General features: G+C 42.6%; 1 protein-coding gene across 2 annotated transcripts in view; it reads left to right on the forward strand.

The window, feature by feature from the left end:
• The window catches only part of FRAS1 (Fraser extracellular matrix complex subunit 1), a 431,436-nt gene that overhangs the window by 236,396 nt on the left and 173,145 nt on the right, over window positions 1–21,895 (forward strand). For both annotated transcript variants that reach the window (XM_075606876.1, XM_075606883.1), the window contains exons 19-20: window positions 12,097–12,237; window positions 12,665–12,808. In XM_075606876.1, coding sequence (XP_075462991.1) covers window positions 12,097–12,237; window positions 12,665–12,808 — 285 coding nt within the window. The remainder of the gene's footprint in view (window positions 1–12,096; window positions 12,238–12,664; window positions 12,809–21,895) is intronic.

The following is a 21,895-nucleotide window of genomic DNA, read 5'->3' on the forward strand; positions in this document are numbered from 1 at the left end:
GGAGCATGTATGTAAAGCGAAAATGTACTTAAAGTGAAGCACTACCTTTTCCCCACTTATCAATGCATGTACTGTACTGCAATCGTCATATACATGCATAACTGATGTAAATAACGCATGTGTAACAGACTCTATAGTCTCCCCACTTTCGCACAGCTTTGGTACAGGTAGGGAGCCGGTATTGCTGTTCAGGACATGCTGACAGGCGCATGCGCGAGCTGCCATTTGCCTATTGGGCGATATGTCCTCACTCGCGAGTGTACTTAAAGTGAGTGTCCTTAAACCGGGGTATGCCTGTATGTCACTTTTAGTGGGCCATAAGAGATCCCCCCACCCAAATCAAACCCTCTTTGAAGACCAGGACAGCCCCAGGAAAAGTCTTGAACTGTCATAAACCAAATATATTGTATTTTTTAAATCAAACGGTAGCTACATTAACACCTGAAGCACCAGATTGATTAAAAGACTTAATATCTCATGATATTATCATGGCACACGGGATCATATTTTTGTTTTGAATATATGAATTCGAAAAATAAATGTTATGCATGTAGGGCAGTAGAATAGGCAGTGTTTCACATAGACATCTCTATGCGTAAGGACCAAAGTGATATTGGGACTTGCCCATTATCACTAGAATATAAACCAGATTTGATGAAGATTGTGACATTACCACTGCATGTCTTTTTCTTCTGAGACATAAGTGTTCTATATAAATATTGCAGTACATGGGATTTTGAGGCCATTCACAGAATTCACAAAAAATGCGTGTAGGCTTCAAGAACTTCAATTGTTATTCTAAAGTCACTCAAAAATCACTAAATGGGGTTCGGGTTCTGAAACCCATGGTAAATGTGTGTGTAAAACACTACCGTAGTCATTTTTACTTTCCTGGAGTCTTTCCATGGTAGCACATACTATGGAAAGACTCCTCCTTCCCCACACTGGTAGGAACAAATGTCAGATCATGGCAGGGTGGATATCAGCATCCCCCCCCCCCCCCAACAGTCATTTTGGCTCCTGCCTTGGACTTTCTCACTGCCATGGCTGCTTACCAGAATATTGGTAGATGATGTCATAGGGTTCTGTGGACACCAACCACCATCAAGACCCTGTGTGGCGTCTTGACCACCTGTGGCGTCTTGACCCCCTGTGGCGTCTTGACCCCCTGTGGTGTCTTGGTGAGAGCTGGAATGACAGAAAGAGGCTCCTGCAGCAGAGGAAGCAGCTAGAGCAGCCCTGCAGATGGAAGGTAGGCAGTTATCGCAGCCATGGCTTATTTGGGATACCCCTCATTTTTTTTATAAGGTACTATAGGATAAGCAGGGATGCTTGGGAAGGGGAATGGGCTGAAGGTTTCCTGCCCTGTTCCAGATCATATATAAGGATTTAGGAACAGTATGTGATTGTTTTTACTGCTGGTGGTAAAGGCTTCCGAAATTGCAGCCTCTAACCTTGTGGGTTCTTTTTTGAGGTTGATTTTCTCAGCCACACTTCTTTGGTAGTAACCCACTTGGGCTTTACACAGCCTTGCAGTGGCAGTACACGTATCCTAGCCCTGCATCTGTCCTTAACAGTGGGGATTGAGTCTGTGGGAGCAGTTGTGGAGTGTGATGCATGGTCCCCACAGGGAGATTACTGGTCACCAAAGCTCCTAGTTACCTTCCTATGATTGCACATTCAAATAGGGCAATCTAGACAGACTGCGGGGCCAAGCAGTCACAATCCAAGACAGCACAGCAGTTGTGGCATACCTAAACACAAGGAGCAAAACCCTTACTAATGGAAGCACTTTCTGTAATATATTGGGCAGAAGTCAACCTGTCTGCAATTTCAGCTCTATACATTTATGTTTTAAATCAATGATTAGGTGCAGAAGCTCAAATATGACTACTCACATGAAGATAGTCAAAATCAAGTAGCCATCCAACTCAAGGGGTGGATGCGCCCTGTGAATATGCAGCAGCCACCAGCCACCAACCTCCAAGGAAGAAAAGAAAAGAAGAGACCATATAGTGTAGACGGTAATGTATTCTTACAATAGGTATACAAATGAAGGCTTAAACTCTGTACAGTCGAAGTAGGCAATAATGGATAGCGGGTAACGGGTACACAGCGAGTCGCGATCTCTTGGGTCCCTCGTTCTCCTCCGCTTCACCGGAACACTATCTCCACGCCGGAGCTCCCGTCACGTCACTTCCGGTGCGTCGAGAACCGCCGGATCAGATGGTAAGATTGGAGTCTCGGTGTTCCTTCTCTTGGATGTTAACTGAACTGAAACACTACGCGTTTCGCCGTTATTGCTTACGGCTTCGTCAGGAGTGTCATTATATGTAATTTATACATATTGGATTGCCACATGAGGCATATGACAAATGAAGACAAATTAATTATATTAATATATTAAAATATATATGAAAAGTATAAAAAGGCTCAAATAACATTTTTCTAACCTAGATTAACTAAAAGTAAAATAACTTTAATAACGACGATTGTGGTTTATCTCAGAAACAGAGGCAGACAAAGACAGAAAAAACATAATTAATATTCATGAAATATTACCAAAATAATACATAATAGCAAAAATTCTATTAATGATCATAATTTTAAAGGAATACTCCCAATTCAATATCAACATTGAGTCCCTTGGGGGTTAGGGTTTTCATTTTAAAGATCCAATATGTTTCCCTTTTAGTTAGTAAAACATTACGATCCCCTCCCCTCCAATGGGGTAATACATGTTCCAATACTGTGAATGTGAGTCCTGTGGTATTTCCTTTATTGTAATTTATGAAATGTTCAGATAGAAGATGGGTAGTTAACCCTCTTCTTATATTTCCTAGATGCTCTAAAATTCTAACTCTTACATCTCTTAAAATTACGTCCACTTTATCCCACCCACTTTCGTCGATTTTACTATGTTGTTACTAATATGATATAAGGGAGGATATAAAGGCACATTTAGTGAGATACACCTGCCCACTCTGTTTAACTCATTCACCTATATGTTGTTATATTGAGTAGCCACTAGGATGTGGTAAGAGGGAGGGTTTTAGGGTATTTAAAGTAGGATCTAGCAGCCAATTGACACTCCTGACGAAGCCGTAAGCAATAACGGCGAAACGCGTAGAGTGTTTCAGTTCAGTTAACATCCAAGAGAAGGAACACCGAAACTCCAATCTTACCATCTGATCCGGCGGTTCTCGACGCACCGGAAGTGACGTGACGGGAGCCCCGGCGTGGAGATAGTGTTCCGGTGAAGCGGAGGAGAACGAGGGACCCAAGAGATCGTGACTCGCTGTGTACCCGTTACCCGCTATCCATTATCGCCTACTTCGACTGTACATAGTGTAAGCCTTCATTTGTATACCTATTGTAAGAATACATTACCGTCTACACTATATGGTCTCTTCTTTTCTCTTCTTTTCTTTTCTTCCTTGGAGGTTGGTGGCTGGTGGCTGCTGCATATTCACAGGGCGCATCCACCCCTTGAGTTGGATGGCTGCTTGATTTTGACTATCTTCATGTGAGTAGTAATTTTTGAGCTTCTGCACCTAATCATTGATTTAAAACATTACTGTACTATGTGATGTTTTCTTTATTTTCATGGCTACGAGACACGCTCCCCTGATTTTTTGGAGGATCAACTGATGCAAGACAAGTGGAACAGTCTTTATTCAAGGGTTGTAGTGTGTCTATTAGTCTCTTAATCACCATTATATGCACTATATTTAAGCACGATTTTCATTATTTATTTATTTATGTTCACAATTATTTACACATTAAGTGGTTATTTTATGTATTTTGGGTTTGTTAGAGCGCTATCGAACACCTTTTTTCCTAGCTCTAGAAATTTGCAAGAAAGGAGAATGTTCAAGCAGATATACAAAATCGGAACCCAATATTTCCAGGAGAATTGGACCAATAAATAAGCTCCTCGGATTTGCCAGAAATGGGGCTTTCCAGGGTTCAATCTCATGGCCTCTGTAAACAGGATGGTGCAGAAGTTTTGTTAAAGATACCCAGTAGAACATACATAGGCAATCAATGGAAACAAAAGAAACAGCGCACAACGCCAAATAGTGAAGCAAGTAATGCTATATATTAGTAATTACAGGGTAATAAATCTGCGTACATCAAAACAGTGGAATAGGTGCATTTAGTGTGTTTCACACAAGTTACCACTCAGCAACTGTTGTCAGAAGAGTCTGCAGCTTGCTTCTCTCAGCAGGGGCGCTACGTTGGTTCAGGAGCAGGATTAATGTCCAAAAACCCTCATCCAGCAGTACATCGCTCCCAAGGGGATTTCCCTTTACAGCAACCACGCTCCGTTGCAGGTATTGGTGCTTGGTGGGACCGCTCGCGCGTCCAAGCCGTCTGGTGCAGCTCGTGTAGCTTAGCGAGCAGATCCACTGTACGGGGGTGAGACCTCAGCTCTGCAAGGGTACACTCGGCGTGCCACGTTGTCGCTCCGTCACGGGATACTGCGTGATGACGTCACAGTCTCCGCAGCAGCGAGGGAACCGGCAGGGAGGCAGTCAAAGTCTCTCAAAGTCTCTCATATGCCCAAAATTACCACCGGGAGTAATACTAGCAGGGTGAAGCCAATGGAGGCAATGGCAATATTAAGGCACTAGATAAAAATCATCCAACATGTTTCGTAGAATAAACTACTTCTTCAGGGAATAATTTAGCCATTACCCAGAGGTCTTAAGTACCTAACAAAGATGTCTCATTGGTCAAACAATTAAAAATGGACCAATCATCTAGACTAGGTAATGGTTAAAGTGATAGGGAAGATGAAATCATTACTTTTAAAACAACAACTTTAATAACTACATAAAGGCAATCAATGTCTTCTCAATTTGGTGGAACTTCCAACTGGCATATGTATCCTCTCCTCTTCCCTTAGTGCCCCTGGTCTTGAGGATGATAAAGAGGGAAACAGTGAGAGCTATTGTGATCACTCCATACTCTAAGAAGATCATGTCAATATGGCTTGTGTCACTCGATGGAAGCTGCCAGAAGTTCCATATATGTTATATATAATTTATGGCATTCAGACCGCAGAATCTCTTAAAGACCAGGAAACTCTGAACTTCCAATTTATACTTTAGGGTACAAAGTACAACGTTTGGATTTTGAAACCCACAACCCTGCCTATCCTTAATTCTGCATTACTCGATATGCATCATTCAACGCCTCAAGACGCAGTTTTGGAGCTTGATAATTTACTAAGCGGTGCTTTGCCATGACAGCTTACAGCTCAGTCAATGAAAATGGCTATAATGTGCCTTCCAGCACCGGAAGATGTCTTATGGTATAGGCCCTCAATTTGTCTGCCTTAATATATATTTACACGTAGTTTCTCTTTTATTATTAATCTGTGTTCCTTTGGCATTGTGCGGAAGAGCACAGGTGTTCTCTATTAATATCTCCCATCTGCACAAACATTGGGCAAAATGTCATCACTTTCAGTGGGTTTGATTACATTTGATAACTATGATGTTCTATTTTGCACCACTTTTACAGCCGACAGACTTTGATAAATAGCCCCCAATGTTTCTATGAGCCATCATTTGCATAAATGTTGTGCAATTCAATTCACGGCCTGATAGTTTAATGAATACGCTATGTATTTAGAAGAGAAGAGCAACTGTCCAGGGTTCTCAACCTTGACAAAGCACAGTCAGTTGATACTAAAGAGTGTAAAATGGAAATGATAAGATGATGACAAACACGTTGTGCGCCATAATGTTATACTAGGCAAGATAATTACACCCTGAACGGCTCATTGGACCTCAATGCACAAAAATAAAAAGATGGTAAATGCAGTAAAACCACCTGGACTGCATATGAAGACAAAGCTCGGCACATATATTGCAAAATGATTACTTAAATTGGTAAATATATTTTTTGCATCTTGTGTGTATTTAGGAAATTAGAGTTGTTGATTAATTGAAGTCTGCTTATATGGGAGGAAAGATTGTCATGTTGCCCAGGAACCTGTACGAGAATGTTTATTTTCTACTGTCTGTTTAGCTACTTAAGTACGTGAAAATAGAGTAGACTATTACACTCAAAGGTCCTGTTCAATACGTTTATAAGCTGGTTAATGCACAATTAATGTTGCATCAACTTCCATTTAACATTTGTATACTGTTTACTAAGCCTTATCTGGCTTGTCAACATATTTCATAGGGGGAGAAATTAATATAAATGTGTGTTTCTTAGTCAAAAGTCTTGGCTTTGACCAGCTCATATGGCTTAAAAATGCAACAGTAGATTGATGTGATCGCATCTCCGAACCACGTGCTCACACAGCAAACCACCTCCTCCACTTCCTGTTATACGTACCAGCAGCTCGCTTACCTGCAAAGTCTCAAAACAAAAAAACGCAAGGACCACGGCGGAATTAAATAGCCTTGCCTCGAACCCTCCCAGACCATTTTCTCCTTAAAAGGAGTCCAAAACACTTCATAAAAAAAACAGAAAAGGAGACTGCCTCCTTATTGGGGTAAAGATTCAGCCAGGGCGCCATCCGTTCTACGCTCTCTCGCATAACTGCCTTTCATAGCAAACTGCTGAAAAGACCTGTCCCTTCCACTCCTGCTTGCCCTTACGGAAGCATTTGCTGCACTCATGCTGGAATATGCATTGGTCTTCATTAAATGCCCAGAAGTGACCTTTGCTATTGCTGGCCACAAGTCCGGAGGGCAACCCGCTGTCCGTTCCGAGAAAGGGGGGCAGCTTCGGCGTTGTTGTGAGCTCAATCCGCAAGTCCATATCTTTTGTGTCCCAAGATGATTGATTGCAAATCGTCATTTTTGGCTGAACCTGTTCCTCACAGAGCCACCAATCTATCTCGCTATAGTTATGCACAACCCTTATGTCCTGGTACTTGAACAGGGCTGGGCAAAGATGGGGTGCTTTTTCGCCAATTACACTACCAAAGATGGAGAAAGCCTGTAGCCAATTTGCAAACGTATGGGGGATTAGCCTTTTTTTAATGTCCGGTCCTCTTTCTTAGCCTTTTTTTTTTTTCTTACTAGACCTTGCTAAAGCCTACCTGTAGCCTCGCAGTAAGGACAATATTTTGACCCACTCCCTGTCCCAGATTTATTCTTTAACGCCAGCTTGTAAATGCGACCCCAACGACTGGTAACGCCCATATAAGCGTCCTTAAAGCAAACATCAGAAACCTTTCCGGCATCAGTCAGGACAACCATAGGAGTGGGGGGAGCAAACACTACCTTCCCCCCTGAAGCAGCCGCGACCCCAATACCCACATCAAACCCAACAGGGCCAGGATTGTTTACCACTGGCAAAGGTGGTGCCTCTACCCTTGCTACCACCATGGCAGGAGACAAAAAAGTCCCAGGAATGGGTACAGTTAATGACGAACCCCTTTGTAACAATGCAGGAACAATCACCAGGCTCTCCAGAGCAGGCAGTATGCTTCTGAGCAGGGCTGCGAGATCTCCTGCTTCCGTGTGGTACTCCCCATGGCTAGTGAAAGTAACCCCACAACATCACTTCTTGCGGGAACCATAGTATTCTTCTCCACGACCAGCCGCCCCTGCAGGCTCAGCTTCAGATCGCTGCCATTCTGGAGGACTAGCGCGCCTGCATTCGTGCCACTCCAACTCCCCACCACGTGGTCTAGAGGAGAGATCCGTCTGTGCCTCGTTTCCACCGCCCCGCCAGCTTTACACTGCTCAGAAGTCCAAAAAGCCAACAATCGTCCCTGGAACAGGCCTCAGACTGCAGCCGACAGATGAGCTCCTGTACTCCGGGGATCTAAATCTTCCAAACCTCAGTGATGTGCACAGAATGATTTTCCTCCGCCTGCACGTGCCTTTATCACCACCTCCTCCCCTGGCCGAAAAGCACCCCCCACTACCAGATATGGATAAGAGGAGGAAGACGGGAAGTGGAGCCTAGGCCTTGTGGTCATGCCACTCCATTCCTTTAATCGTACCTTTAATCAAGATGTGAAAATAGATTTTGAAATATGTTAAACTAATATTGTTTATCATTTGTTGAAAGTAAAAGGTTTCTTGTGGAATTAATATCATTCTTCTCCTTATTTTGTGCCAAGATTTTGGTTATTGAGAAAGCCCTGAGTTCCATGGTGTTCTCCTTTATAAATAAAAATAATTATTTTTTTCATTATTCATCGCTAAAGCGTTTGGCAATATCTGCCTATCTAATAGTCCTTTATATTTTTGAAAGGTGCCAATTGAAAATAGTGCCTTCCTTAGATCATACTGTATTTCAGTGTACTGTTTGCAAAACCTTTTCTGAAAAAATATTACATATGTGTTAACAGCATTTTAAGGTCGGAATTGTGCGCTGAACCCATCGATGCACAATACTCTTTGTCTTATCTTTGGTCACGGTTTGGCTGACTGCCTCATTGATATTTTCCTTTGGTGCACACTGTATAGATTCACATTTTGAAGTCACTGCTCTATTTGCTGCATGTTTGTATTACAGTGCACTGCAAAGAGAGAAAGTGGAAGTTATTACAGGAGCAATCCAAGCGTTTTTTTTCTCTTTCTTTTAATACAGGTTTGAAGCAAGGGGTCTCCGGAGCTGAACCCCGTTCATTTTGGCTCTGGCGACCCCCTGCTTCAGAGAGGCGTACCTCTGAAAAGGGGTGCCGGTATCTCCTGCTGTTTTCTGCAGTTTAAAGCTTCCACGTCACGTGGACCAATAGGAAGCCGCACCGAGTGACGTGACGGCTTGCTATTGGCCCGTAGGCTGCGGGAACTTTGAAAATCCACCATAATGTGAGCCCTGGAGTGGCTACCAGCACCGCTCATGTAGGTAAGTACCTCCAGAAGCCGTGAGTCCCTGAAGCGGAAATGAATGGAGGTTCAGCTCCGGAGACCCCCTGCTTCAACCCTGTATTAAAGCAAAAATGAAAACAAAAGGAGAAATAAACAGCTTTGGTTTCCCATTTAATAGATAACTTAACCACGAATAAGACTACCGCGTGGGTAGCAGGAGGTGTTAACCCCTTCGTTGCCTTAGCGGTAGTAACGAGTAACGTAATGAAGGGGGTTAACCCCTCCCGCAACCTTTCGGTAGGCCTAACCACCCACCCATGGCCAAATACCACCTTTACCCACCCACTCTACACCCAATAAACCGAGTACAGATATTTAAAGGTATTGAAGCTGTTTTTATTTTAATTACGTACTGTAGTACAGAAGCGGAACCACATTAATTTTAGCCTTGGGGACACCCTGCTTCCCAAGTTACAGGCCCTGGTATGGGATGCCGGTATCTCCCTGCATTGTTTAAATCTTCCGCGTCACGTGACACTGATGAATCTCTACTTATTCTTTTGCGATTAACGCACCCTACAAATTTTTTTCCCACAATTTGATAGTATCTCTACTTTATTGAAATTTCATGAATCCGTGCCGTAGTCCTGTGTGTGTAGTATAGTGGTCAAAGGCATGGTGCCAAGTCTAAGTAAGATGTGCAGGAGGGCTAGGCCACATTCACTAATACAGTACTAGTAATAATGCAATGAGAATAAAGGTGTGCTAAATCTTAACACCCGTTTGTGGATCTAGGCCTTCGAGATCAGTCTGGGCTGAGGTCTCAGTCAAAAAAGGCGCCTGGGCTTTTATGTTAATGCAAACAGTATTTTATTGACCGTTAGCAGCAAATACAGGTGCGCTGACGAGTGTTCTAAAATTTGCCCTACACTTGCCTTGGAAAATCTGGGACTATCACCAACAAGACCCAGGTACATGCTGGGTACATGCTGGGTACATGCTGCAACATTTCAGTGACAATTCTGCAGAGACTAATGGCCCATCGGATTAACACAGCAGGGGTCCCTGGCAGTCCCATTCAGTTTGAATGGGACTGCCAGAGACCCCCGCTGTTAATCTGATCGGCCATTAGTCTGTCTGCAGAAATGTAACTGAAATGTTGCAGCATGTACCCAGCATGTACCCAGCATGTACCCAGCATGTACCTGGGTCTTGTTGGTGATTGCCCCAGATTTGTTTTAGAATACTCGTCGGCACTACAATAGCAACTTCATTTGACAGCAGGGTTCCCATGTTCCCACTGATAAAATAAAAGTCTTATATTATGTTTGGCTCCCCAGGGAGGCCTTAAGCTGACTTGTTTGGAGATGAGGACCGGGTGGGGTGTGGGGAGGGTGGCTCTCCTAGCTTTCCGTCTTGCGGAGGCACCAGGTTGTCTCCCTGAAACACTTCCCAGCGCTCCTATGACCTGTGTCCTGTCTGTACCATCCTTCCTGTTTAAAGTGGGAGTCCTATAGTCCAGCAGACGAACAATCCCCGCAGAAGTATGCTACACCTTTGAGGTCAGGGGTTCCTGTCACTAGCCTGGCCCTCCTGGCTATACCTAACCACACCCAGAGGGATCTTTCTTACTCAAGTCTTTCACATCAGGTGGATCCCTAAGCTAGCTCTAAGTAAGACAGAAAAGGAGTTATCGCTAACAACTTCTTGTGGCTGTGCCTTTAGGAGCATTTAAAGAGTTTAAAGGAATGGCATACTGAGTTAACATGTACTGACATGCCGTCACTGCATGTAATCTGTATTTACGGGAGTTAAGCTCCAAACCACAGAATAGTTTCCTTTGTATGAAGATTTTAGGATTTACACTCGTGAAGAAAAAACAAGATTTTTGTTATTAGCACTGTTGAAAAATGATCACACACTTAAGTGTGAGATTAACTGAATGTCAATGTGAGGTATTGCATCCCGAACTAGTGTTACCTAAGTGAATGAGAGTTAACACCTGATTGGGGTGCGATTGTTACCTACCATTTAAGTGAATGAGAGTTAACACCAGATCGAGGTGCAATTTCCCACATACACGCTTAGTGAATCCAGACGCAAGTTCCTTGCAATAAATTACAGTTAGTTACATGAGTAAATAATGTTCCACTCACTGGCTCCAGTTAGAGAAATATGCTAATTGGAAAATATAGCTCTGCTTAACATATGGCATGAGATACATAAAGTGCCTAGTAGTATAGTAAATATTAATCATTGAGCAGATTTTAATGTTCGTTTCAAACAATTCCAGTTTAATCCTACAACGGCAGCATATGTTTGTACAAGAAGTTATAATAGGGGCAAAAACTATACAAATTATCGTTTTCACATGCAAACCTGCTTGTTATATTATTATAATTTATTATATTATTATATGTTACTTTATAAACCTTTTTTAATTTTCAATCACTTAATCTGTTATATTTTGATAATAATAATAATAATAACTAATATTTTAGTTCTTGCATGCCAAAATTGTGCCAAATTTAGTCAGAGCAGGATATATTTACCAAGATACGCAAATGTTTCTTCTCTGTCATCATTAAACTGCTTTCGATCTGAATCCCTGAGAGCTCCCCCAAAGAGGAACAACTGGATAAGACTCCTTTTCCTAAATGTTACTTTTCTGTCTGAAGCACTTCTTCCCATTGCTGTATGTGTTATTTGTATGATTTGTTATTTATATGATTGTCACGTATATTACTGCTGTGGAGCGCTATGTACATTAATGGCGCTATATAAATAAAGACATACAGGTACATACAGGTACATACATAAGGCCTTCAAAATTCTACATAAACAGACTTGTCAACTCTCAGTGATTTGCTGTGAGCATCACTAGCTGGGGTCAGTCTTATTGATTTTTAGCATTTGCAGTGTCTTAGACTTCGATGGAGTTTCACTGACAACAACAAAATCAATTTTTGGGGCCAAGAACCCTCAAATGTAACTGATTTAGCCCTTGGAGGCTGGCATTTATGTGTTAAGAAACTCTTATTACAAAGCAGGTTCAGAAATGGGGCATGTCTCTCACCAGAGAGCTCCCAAGCGGCGTTACCGCTATCTTCAGCAACTTGAAAAGTGTATAAAGATGATGAGCTTATGACTGCGAGTCCTCCCTCTAATGGTTGCCCTCCTGCTCTTTGCTTTATTGCAGTTGTTGCAAGGGAATTCCTTTCTGAAACATGGTTCTTATGCGTATAACTGCAGACTTTGGAAGGATATTAGTAGTATTCATGCTTTCTTTGTTCCTTTGCAGAATGCCACTCAGCATGCACAAGCTGCACAGGAAGAGGCCATTTAAACTGTACCGCCTGCACTTCTCCAGACGTTCTGCACTATGGGACATGCCTGCAAAGGTGCCCAGAAGGGTTTTATGGCAAGGAGTCAACTTGCCATAGTGAGTAGATATTGTAATGTTGACATCACAAGATACTTCATAATAAATCTCTTATGAAATCAAAAGACAAAGACTAGTATTCTTGGGCAGATTTCCTATGAGGTGCAAATATAAATGTAATAATATATATTTTTTTCTCCCTTATATACTGTAGCCCTGACAGTTTATGCAGTACTGTGCATGAATATTGCAAGCACCGTTGCAAGCCCTGCTTCAAAGGACTTACGATCTACTGTAGTTTATGGTGCCTGGGACACTAGATAACAAGTTGTTAACAGGGCAGTGACATGACAACTGTTGAACTACTTCAAGAGCACAAGTAAAACTCGGGCTTCTAGTAAAAGCTGTCTGCCTGAGAGTTCCACGGTGATGCAATTTGAATTTGCAAGAATCGTTAGACACTTTTTCCCCCTGTCTCCCAATGCAGTGTGCCACCCCTCTTGCAAAGAGTGCAGTGGACCCTCCAATGCAGATTGTCTCATATGCCATCCCCATGCGGCTCTTATTGGCGGAAGCTGCAGGACAAGTTGTGCAGACGGACAGTACCTCAACTTAGTTGGATATTGTGTTGGTAAGTACTGTACTGTATAAGACCATATCACTTTTACTCTCTGCCTACTTTATCAGATACACCGTACATTTTCGTATTGCCTTACAGTATGTACTCTGCTGGTTCATGTTGCTGTAGAGCGTAATGTGTATACTGTATATAAAAATAGAGGAGTTTGTAAAGAATGCAGTTACGTATTTTGCATTGTTATTTTACAATTAATATAAACAGGAAACATGCAATAATGAATGATGATACATGTAGAAATATGTACATGTTCCATATTTATTGGGAAATGTAACATCTTCCATTGCTTCCTGTCATTGCAAGAAATGTAATACATAACCATATCTGGTACATTCATTCACTAAACATTAGTTCTTGTAGTAGAGAAGAAAATGTTAAGTATTTGCTATAACCCTTTATTTATACTAAAACAGATTAACTTGAGACATTAATAAAATGGGACTCCTTAAAATGATAAGGTTGACACAGAAGTTCAGGTATGACACTTTAGGAAGGGGTTCCACCAAAGGAAAGGGATCATGCAAAAACAATCTGCATTATTTTTATACCACAACCAGGGTTGCCACCTTCTACTGAAGGCTAACCCGAAGATAAAAATGTTACATTTAGCTCTTACCCTCGGTGATGGCGGCATCTCCCGGTGTCTCCTGGCACCCTTCCGAAATCCTCCCGGCATCTCCCCCCTGCAACTGCTGTCAATGTGGCTGCCATGATAACAGGACGCTATGTGATATCACAACGTCATGCGACATCAAGTTGCCATGTCAACGGGACGCCTTATGGCGCCGATGCATCATGTCACATCACGTTGTCATGGCAACAGAGCGTCGTGTGAGGTCACAACGTCATGTAGGTGCCCATTGTCATGGCAATGGGCGTCACGGGATGCGGTGATGTCACATAGTGTTCCCGTTGTAATGGCAACGCGTCACCATTTGACACCGCGCAGCCATATTGACAGCAATTGCAGGGGGAAATGCAGAGGACGCCGGGAAACACCGCTGCACGCCACCACCCAGAGGTTTAAACCCGTAGCCCAGACATACGTGGCCAAAATCCGTAATCTCCAGGTCAAATCCGGAGTAATGGCAACCTTGGCCACAACAGACTTTTCGGCATCCAAAGGTATTTTCAAATGTTTTGATTTACATTCGGCATAAATAGGTGTCACGGGGGACCAGAACTTTTAACACCGAAACCATCGGGATCACTATCACCAGACGGGACAAAGCGGTTGAATAAAATGGGGTTTATTCGCGTAAGCCCGCAGACATAACAACATACACAAATACAGAGTACATACACACAAACTGGAGGCCTGGGGAGAAGACACTAGCCTCGACTAGGTGCAGGGGCCTGCTTCAGGTATGGTACTCTTACCCTCTCTGTTTCACGTCCCAGCATTCCTAGGGGCTATGCTCACAACAGCCACCTTGTAACCCCGCTTGTAACCCCTGCTGGTTGAAGCTCGATCGTTCCTGGAACTGGTCCTCAACTCCAGAACTTGTCCTCCGCTGGCCGGGCTTCTCTGGCACTTTCCTGCCGAGTACTCTGCTATTCCGAGCAGAGCACTTTTGAAAAGCCTGCCACGCACCTCACCGGACCAAGTCTGGAGATTGTCTGGTACTTTGATCAGCTGTGCTCTTTACATAGCCACTGCTGGCTATCCTTAACATGGAACACAGAGCGGCGACCATTCAGAGCACGGATCCTACGGTAACAGCTAATCACAAACTGACGGCTTGTCCTGCTGCACCAATCAGAGGAAGGGGAGTGCTCAGGTGCTCAGGCCTTCGCAGTGATGACGAGGATGCCGGCAAGCGGGAAACTTGAACTGTCCAATGGAAATCGTGCCTACAAGCTTTGTCTTGTCAACGGCTTCCCCTGGCCAGCCCCATACCGCCCGCTGGGTAGGCGCCACAGAGTATGGAGGGAACAAAGGGTCTCACCCGCTGAGAGCTCATCCTCAGACCTGATGCTGCACCCTTCCACACTCACCAGATGGCCCGTCACCTCGCCGCTCCTAGCCTCTAACTTTGATCCGCATTCCTATGCAGACAACTCGGCTAATCTAATTACCGATTCTGCCTCCATAGGAATGAATACACATTCACAGAATAGAACTTGGTTCTAAAACTTGCGGTCTGGGCCAGTACATTGTACAGGGAACAGTGGAATGGAAGTAAATCCGGGGCACTCACCCCTCCCCCTACCCCCCCCCCCGCAATATACGCCATTATGGTTACAGTCCCAAGTTCTCAGTTTTGAAGCCATTTCCTATAAGGGGTCTAAACACACACATTGTATCCGCGATATAAGCGCACATACTCGGCCAGATACACATGGTTTTAGGGGTAGCTTGCTGGGCTTTACCTTTATTATGTGAGACCAGATACTGTACCCGCACCGTGACACAGAGTTCCCCTGGCTCGGGACAAAGGACCATTTACTTACTTTGTCCTCAACCGAAGTCCATTTTAAGTTTATAAGATGAAGGGTTTCTTTCTTATGTTGCTTATTTAAAGTGGCACAAAATAAGTTAGGGTGAGTAAAAATGTAACAAAATCGCTCCACTGAACAGCTCACAGTAAAGATGAAAAAACACTTACTGTATGAGCACATTCAGATGTCTCAGATAGGTCCACAACCCTGCCTTTCCCCATAGTCACTCACCATACAGTGCTTCCACTGCAGCCAGGGATTCTGGGTAATGACATGCAAATGAGCAGTTAGTATCACCTTTCGTGTCCATTTTAACATGGATCCCTATATTTAAAGTTGAATAGTGCACTTCCCAGATTCCTGCCTCTAATTTTTATTTTGTTGTGGGACAAAACAAAATAGCGCAATTTTCTTCCTACAAAATAAACGTTTTTATTCAATATTTAAGTTTTTTTTCATTGAAATTAAAAAATAAAAATAGAGTGCAGAATATTTGCATTTTTTAGTCTTTCTCAAAATCTTGTTGGTGATATTTCAACCTCATGCTGTACGTTGAAACATTTCACATAAGGGAAGTAGCACTTATGTAGCAATAGAAAGATGTGAAAGCGTGGAGAACAACTTTTGTATGAGGTCGCGAACCATGGAAAATGTGTCCTTTTTTTATTCGCAGAAAAAAGCTGCAGCTCAGTCACGAGTTCTCAAGCGATTCGCAAACTATTAAATCAATGTACAGTGCAATTTCTTTTACTATGCTAATTTGTGAAATTCTCTAAAAGTAGTTTTGTTTACAGAGATTATACTGTACATGTGCTTAAGATTTGCTTAAAGCAGCATTTCATTCAAAATCCTGTCTTTTTCATAAATCAGTGGTGTATTATTAGTATCATGCTTAGTGCATTTTCCCTTCCCCCCATCACTCTTTATGGCCCTTTTAATGTATTGCGCTTCCTTGCCTTGCTCTAGCAACCTTTTAGGAAGCCACAGCACTTCCTCTTTTGAAATAGGCGGCCATATAGAGTGCCCGTTGATGCAGGATCTTCACCAATCGATCACAGGAGAACCGGCAGATTAAGTCATTACATTGCCGTAAAGACGAGAGACGTATTTAGGGGCGGAAATACTTCTTTAATGAGTCTACAAAAATGGGCACACACACCATGTTTCGCTCATGTCTGTCTGGCGATATTTTTGTGAATGCTAGTGAAATTGCAACATGGTTAGCCCTTTGAGGCTTGGTCAAAAGATCTGCAAGGGATCGAATGTTGGGGGGAAAAACGCTTACAAGTTTACAAATGCATTTTGAGGGTCTGATGTTATGAAAGAAACTCAGTATACATAGAAGCATTCCTTAATGGTTGTTTCTTCAGTAAATAAAATGGAGGGGAAAATGATTGCAGATGCCCGTTACGACTCCATCTGTTTGATAAACTGCATATCCTCAGCATTTGCATGTGTGCAATTGCAGTAAAACGTAACCTTACAGAAGTTTTTATGCAGCCACCAGTATCGGATGACTTGCCTTGGAAAATGAAACTGAATGGCACTGCAGGGACCCCCGCTGTGTTAATCCGATGGGCCATTAGTCTGGCTGCAGAATCTCATATTTTCCAGAAAAAGGGTTAATTACCCCGAAACGTTGTCCCCCTTTATCTGTTTCTCCAAAAAAAAATTAGGGCTGCTTTTGTTGGTTTAGTACTAGGTTTTTGTAACTGATTACTTTCTTTGTCAGTATAAATACATTTCAGTATACAGATATAGTCTTTTTAGTCTGCACCCCTTGCCTGCTCTCGCCCCATTTATCTTGTCACCAGCGTTTCTGACGTAACAACGTAATGTGACCTCGCTGCGTCATTTGTCGGCAGAAGTCGCTGGAGATCAGGTAAGGGAAATTACAGATGCCTCTAACGCAAACCCCTGGCTCTTTGGGGAAGAGTAGAAAACCTCTCAATGAGAGAAAAAGCACCGCACAGCCAAAAAAGAATAAGTGAAGGCTGATATTAGGGAATAAAAAAAAAGCTTTATTTGCACAAGGTGCAAGCGAGTCCTGTGCAAATAAAGCTTTTTTTTTTATTCCCTAATATCAGCCTTCACTTATTCTTTTTTGGCTGTGCGGCGCTTTTTCTCTCATTGAGAGGTTTTCTACATTGCTGCACTGTGCGTCTGCACGCCGAGTCGCTGCTGGATTGCTGGGTCTCCCGTGACGTCATCCGGAAGTCTCGTTCAGGCCGCCGGTCAGGTGACCACCCCCCGCTGTTGCGGGCGTCGGGTTGGCGGTGAAGAGGACAGCTCATGAGGCGGAGGCATCCCATCTTTATCCAGGAGAAACAGGAGCATCTACTACACTGAAAGACCGGACAGGCTTAGTGCATACAACCCCAAGGACTAACACGTGAGTTCCCCGCGCCCCAACCCTATAGTGCTCATGGTGAGCCGGTTGGGGGAAAGGACAGTACATCATACTACACTATATCACGGTTGTTTATAGCCTGGGTCTCAGGATTTATCTCATAAATTCCTACCAGCAGGACTATGTTCTATTCTGAGCGCCTGGAGGGTTAGTCAGTTGATTTACCCGTTTGTATGATCTTTGGGGAAGAGCGTTGGGCCTCTGCAAGCACTGCGCCCTTCGCCCCCAGAAAATATCCCTTCCCCCAGAAAATATCCCACCCCCCAGTTTGCCCTCCCCTGGTATAAGGTCCAGATATCCACTCGTTTGGAGGATTCTCCTGCAAGGACATTAGACCCTAACTACATATTAAATTTGGAGTATTGATTCTTTCTATTGTTTGATTGTCTATTGATAAGAGTCTTTGTACTCTGTTATAGAGTAATGTGTCTGTGTAGATGTCCTCCCACTTTTTCATAGGATATTTTTGTCCGTTCAGTTTTTTCTATTTTATGTCTGTAAGTTGTGAATAATTGTCCTTTTGTGACGTTTGATCTCAAGTAAACAGTTTTTGATCTTCAACTTGTTCATTATTTATTGACATGAGTGTGGGAAACCATTTTTGAACATATACTGTCAAGAGAAGAAACAGATTTATTCAATGTGACATTAATAAATAAAATGTTTATTAAAATAGAGTAATGACGATTTCATCTTTCATTTATTTAAAACAGCACTTGGAATATGAGGAGAAAAGAATTGTGTTGTTGTCACACACCTAAAGTAGTAACAAATCATTCCACAGGCCTTACAACAGATATTGATTATCTTGTGTTGCTCTCTGGAGGCACGAATAGCAACAGTTAGACTGGTAGACTAGTCTATACTCATCCATGTCAGAGCAAGCACTTCATCAAAACAGACAAGTGACTCTGAATTGCTACCTATCCATCAACGCTAATGGTTTAGAAGGCATACATTTAAGCAAATGAAGTGTCAAATGTAATCCTAAATTTTATCCCATTCCTTAAGGGAAGACTTTTCCAAGACTGGCTTATTGTTTGCTGTATTTGTTGTTACCACAAGTTAAATACATATTTGTAATTCAGGAATTTGAGTTAATCATCTCTGCACGCACACTCCCCTTCCTACACTGACATGCACGGAAACTAAGGTTAGTTATGAGATGGTCTAAACCTGTGAATTAGAAAACGAACTTGTCGCAGACATTTATCCACAGTGTGATGGAGGTGACAAGAACCAAATCATTGCATTCTGCATTTCCAGAGAGTTTCTAATTTGTTCGCTGGAACTGAAACCTTATTAACAATGAATGCAAACCACATTACTGTATGTAAACAAACCATACATATGAATGTATCTGTAAGATATTTGAAATAGAAAAGGGAAATGTTCCATTTGTAACCCTTTGAGTGCAAAGCAATGCAGTGTTGCCCCCTCTGGCATGCAAAGATGTCCTCCTGATATCGCACTGCAGATGTTGCCAAACTTTTGTAAAAGGGAACAACAACTTGCAAAGGTAAAAGCAGCATTGTAATGTTGCATTGGTGTGACAAGCTTGATAAATATGTATTTTTAAATTGTATACGCATTTGAGACCAAAGTATGTAGTATTAATTTAGTAGGGGGAGAATTTGGTCACAGTCTGTCTTCTATGTCTATCAAGCTTCTATCTATGAGGGACTGGAAATAAATGCAAATATCTTGGAAACTTAGGTGGGGGGATCTTCAGAGGTCAGGTAGAGGTGTGTGGGGGGCAACGGAGATTGCTGGTTTAACATTTATATAAAAAAAGACTTTGACCCAAATCAATGAGATTTGGGTTTCCAGACAAAAAACAAATGGAAAAGTACAGACATCTACAGGAGATGAACTCCATTGAAGCCTATGAGGCGCTGAAGCTAAAAATCAGCGAGACTGATTCTGAGTCAGTGAGACTCACAGAAAATCAATGTGTTGACAGGTATGAGACTAGCAGTACAGCCCTCACTGGGGAGAATGAACAGACTAAACATGAGAGCAAAACATAATTTAGCTGTTTGTTGTGCTTTAATAATGAATGACATTTTTATTTGATGGATGAACAGGACTTGTGTGGGTCAGTATATGTTTTACATTGAATTAATTTGATGGGTTTGTAATAAGTAGTATAACGCAGAGTACCTTCTTGCAATGTTTAATGTGAGCAGACTGCTATTACGCTGTACATTTCCATTTGCATACATTGAATTACATTTTATACATGCAGATCTCCTTACAGATTTGTCATTACATGTCTAATGATTACCAAGATTGGATATGGCCATCCAAATGCACACAGGCAAAGGAAGAAAAAGAAAGATTTTCTTTCTACAAATATACAGGGGTGTTTACTTAAGTAAATATAAATGTCTAGCTGAACTGCATTCAATAATTTAGCTTTAAATAAAGAAATTCAGTAGGAGATTAATATACAGTAACCCAGTTAGTATTTCAGCTCTGTTCATTATAGTTTCACACAAATGCAGAAACACGGACAACTCGCCAAGACAGGGGAATAAAGGGGACTCCTAGCTCACTAGGTGCTGGGCGCTGCTGGAGCGAGTTTACCCAGGATGCCTCAACGATCCGTCTGTCTCAGGATGTCCCAGTAACTCGGAATCACCGCCTCTCGGGTCACTGTTGGTATTTCCAGCCAATCTGTAGTTATCGAGACCAACTATGAACAACTCTGGAACTCTGATCAGCATCGGCTTACATAGAACCCCAGGCTCCATCTGAAAGCATGGAAAACTGGGTGCCGACCAATCAGCATATTAGATTGTCTTCGCTGAGCCAATCAGAGCTGGAGGGCTTGCCTGAGATGGACCAATCAGGACTGGAGGCTGGTGTAGTGCTGTAGGATGGCCCCAAGGGGCAGTGTCCTTGGGGAGATGGAAATATGAACTGGCCAATAAGGAACGAGCCCAGGGGGCTAGAACCCAGGCTGCGCTCCCCGATTTCAGCTCCACACTTCCAGCAGAGCGTGACACCACACTGCCAGGGAGAGGACAATACTTTAGCTTTGGAGTGTGTGCTCTCCCAGCAGGTGGGCGTGTCAAAACAGAACTCCCCTTTGTCTCGCCACACTTATTTTATTTATTTATATAAAATGTTTTACCAGGAAGTAATACATTGAGAGTTACCTCTCGTTTTCAAGTATGTCCTGGGCACAGAGTTATGACAAATACATGGTTACAATGAGTGAAAGGGGTTATACAGTACATTACAGTATATGCAAGACATTGTATGCACAGTTAAAGATAATATATATTATAGGCGTACATAACAGTTACAGACCAGATTAAAATGTGAGACAGCTTTAGTTTTGAAAGAACTTAGACTGGTGGTGGAAGTGAGTCTCTGGTAGATTGTTCCAGTTTTGGGGTGCACGGTAAGAGAAGGATGAGCAACCGGATACTTTGTTGAGCCTTGGGACCAGTCTTTTGGAGTCAGATCTCAGAAGATAAGTGCTGCTTGTGGTAGGGGTGAAGAGCTTAGTCAGATAGGCAGGTAGCTTCCCCAGTAAGTATTTGAAGGCAAGACAGGAGAGATGAACTTTGCGCCTAGACTCAAGTGATGACCAATCTAGTTCTTTGAGCATTTCGCAGTGATGTGTGTTGTAATTGCATTGGAGGACAAAGCGGCATATTGAATTGTTGAGGGTATCAAGTTTGCCAAGGTGAGTTTGGGGTGCCGTGCCATATTCTATGTCCCAAAGTCTATAATTGGCATCAGCATCTGCTGTGCGATACGCTTTCTGACAAGCAGACTTAGGGAGGATTTGTTCATATATAGTACACCTAGTTTGAAATAGGATTTGGATGTCAGGGTATCAATGTGCAACCCAAATGTTAAATGGGAGTCAACCCATATGCCCAAATATTTCAAATTAGTATCAGAGGCTAGGATAGTTTTCGAGTTGGTTCTGATCTGTAGCTCCTTCATTGGAAGCTTTGCAAATTTAGCCTTGGTCCCAAATACCATTGTTACAGTCTTGTCAGTGTTTACAAACAGTTTGTTTTGGAAAATCCAATTTTCAAGTCTCGAAAAGTCAGATTGAAGTACGTGTCCAAGGTCAGAGAAGTTAGGGCAGTGTACATAAAAGATTGTGTCATCTGCATACATGTGTATTAAGGCTCCCTTACAAGCTGTAGGCAGATCATTAATGAACACTGAGAAGAGTAGGGGCCCCAGAACAGAGACTTGCG

The sequence above is a fragment of the Ascaphus truei genome, chromosome 1, assembly GCF_040206685.1.
Source record: "Ascaphus truei isolate aAscTru1 chromosome 1, aAscTru1.hap1, whole genome shotgun sequence".
In the NCBI taxonomy this organism is placed as follows: Eukaryota; Metazoa; Chordata; class Amphibia; order Anura; family Ascaphidae; genus Ascaphus; species Ascaphus truei.